Here is a 2427-nt window from a genome sequence, read left to right as displayed (position 1 = left end):
TCCACATCTAATATATATATATATATACGGTTGTACATATATATATATATATATATATATGTATTTACTTTTTATATTCTGCTCTTCAGGTGTATGTACACCTTCTACATTAAAAAATATACAAATACATGCATATATATATATACAAATATACATATATATACAAATATATATATATATACAAATATATATATATATATATATATTTATTATATGTTTTATAGTTTGCTCTTTAGTTTCACGTAATACTGCAGCCAACACCTTTGCGGTGTACGTACACCTCAACTGTGGTTTTATATATAAATAAGAAGGCCTTTGTTTGTTTTAAATAAATTATATTTATAATATTAATTATATTTAATAAATTATTTATATATTTAAAACAATAAAAAATAGAATTATGTGCTGAGCTGTACAGACACCTGGGGGCAGTCTAAGCCCCAACTCGGCCTTCAACTTGCATGCAGATATTCTTTTTAATAATTTAAATAAATTAAAATAATAAAATTAAACAATTTATTTGTTTATTTTATCTCTAATAAATTATTAATTATAAACCCTAAACCCTAAACCCTAAACCCTAAACCCTAGGCTTTTACCGATGGTGTTATAAAGACAACCCCACCAACCCCACGGGCCCCGATCTTCTTTGAAACAGCGACAGCCCTAAACCCTAAACCCTAAACCCTAAACCCTAAAGTGTAGTAATTACAAGTCGAAGATAACACAGATCTCTTCTGTCTGCCTCATCATCTCTTATGCTAACCCTGCCGCGGAGAGGGTTTAGGGTTTAGGGTTTAGTGTTTAGGGTTTAGGGTTTAGGGTTTGTCTCTGCCTATGAGCAAACAACAACAACAAAGCGCAGCACTACTTCTCCTCTATCCTTCAAAACATCGAAACCTTCTCCCAAATGCCAAAGGATTAGTGTTTAGGGTTTAGGGTTTAGGGTTTAGGGTTTAGGGTTTAGGGTTTAGGGTTTACAATGGATGGTTATGAGGAGAATATAGATGACCTCATTGCAGAGGCAGAACAATTCGAGGGCCCCTCTTCTTCTTCTTTAGGGGGGCCCCCAATAGGGGCCCCCCTTTCTATGAATTCTGCTAGGGGCCCCCCTCCTTATAGGGGGCCCCCTACTGGGGGCCCCCCTTCTTATAGGGGGCCCCCCACTGGGGGCCCCCCTACTTCTAGGGGGCCCCCTACTGGGGGCCCCCCTTCTTTTAGGGGGCCCCCCAGTGCAGCAGCAGCAGGAGCAGCAGCAGCAGCAAATAGTATTTCTTTATTAGAAGACGATAGTCTGTTAGATGCTTCTCAATCAAATTGTCTGTCCTTAGAAGAAGAGATGAGAGAACTACAATCGCAGAACTGCAGCCAATGGGGGCCCCCAGAGATGCATGCAGCAGAGGGGGGGCCCCCTTGGGGGCCCCCTACAGCAGCAGATGCTGCAGCAAATGAACTCGGCTGCAGCAAACGGAGACTCAGCAGCACAAAGAGAGGAGACGAGTTAAACGGGCTTTATTCTGCTGCTGCTAGCCCTCTAACTGCTGCTTCCCTCCGCAAGCGCAGGAAGCAGCAGCAGCAGCAGCAGCAGCAGCAAGAGCAGCAGCAGGAGACAGCAGCAGCAGCAGGAGATGAAGAGGAAGACAAACTCCTTGCTGAAGCAGCAGCAGCACTGAGGCCTCCTGTCCCCTTCTTCGATATTAGTCATTTACCTTATTTCTCGCTGCTGCCCCCCAGCAGCAGCAGCAGCAGCAGCAGCAGCAGCAGGGCGCAGCCTGCTACAAGAGAAGAAGCAGCTAAGATTGCTTCTTCTTTGTCTCAAGAATATAACAATGGGAAGGGGGGCCCCTCATCATTATATCTTCGAAGCTGCCTATACACTGCAAATACGCGCTGCAACCTCCCTGCTGCAGTATTACAAAAAGCAGCAGCAGCAGCAGCAGCAGCAAGTGAGAACGAGCAGCAGCAGCAGCAGCAGCAGCAACAGCCAAGCCGCGCTGCTGCTGCAGTAGCAGAAGGAGCTGTTAGAGTGCTGCCTCTCTGTGCTGCTGGGGGGGAGACTGTGGGGCCCCCGGTGTATGTACAGCTGCTGTCAAAGGAGGAGCAGCAGCAGAGGCTTGCTGCTGCACTCGCTGCAGCAAGAGACACCACCTACTGCAGCAGGCGGAGACCCATGGAGGAAGTTCTTAGGTATATGCTGCTCTTGCTGTTGCTGCTGCTGCTGCTGCTGCTACTTGCTGCTGCTGCTGCTGCTACTGCTGCTCCTTGCTGCTCTTGCTGCTGCTACTGCTGCTCCTTGCTGCTCTTGCTGCTGCTGCTGCTGCTGCTCCTTGCTGCTGTCCCTGCTGCTGCTGCTGCTTCTTGCTGCTGCTGCTACCTCTTGCTGCTGCTGCTGCTGCTGCTGCTGAGGGGTTGTTGTGTCTGTTGTCT

The 2427-nt window shown here is 46.6% G+C and overlaps 1 protein-coding gene across 1 annotated transcript; it reads left to right on the top strand.

Annotated features, from left to right (window-relative positions):
* Window positions 1-982: 982 nt before the first annotated feature.
* On the top strand, window positions 983-2187 carry EAH_00066380 (ATPase, AAA family domain-containing protein, putative; the record flags this gene model as incomplete). The annotated part of the gene is made up of 1 exon (XM_013392715.1): window positions 983-2187. A coding segment is annotated over one exon (1205 nt), but the record flags the coding sequence as incomplete, so codon positions are not given.
* Between the last annotated feature and the right edge of the window lie 240 nt (window positions 2188-2427).

Source organism: Eimeria acervulina, genomic scaffold, assembly GCF_000499425.1.
Source record: "Eimeria acervulina Houghton genomic scaffold, Eah_scaff2401, whole genome shotgun sequence".
Classification (NCBI taxonomy): domain Eukaryota; phylum Apicomplexa; class Conoidasida; order Eucoccidiorida; family Eimeriidae; genus Eimeria; species Eimeria acervulina.
Note: the sequence above shows the minus strand (reverse complement) of the source record. Positions and strands in the feature narration are given on the sequence as shown.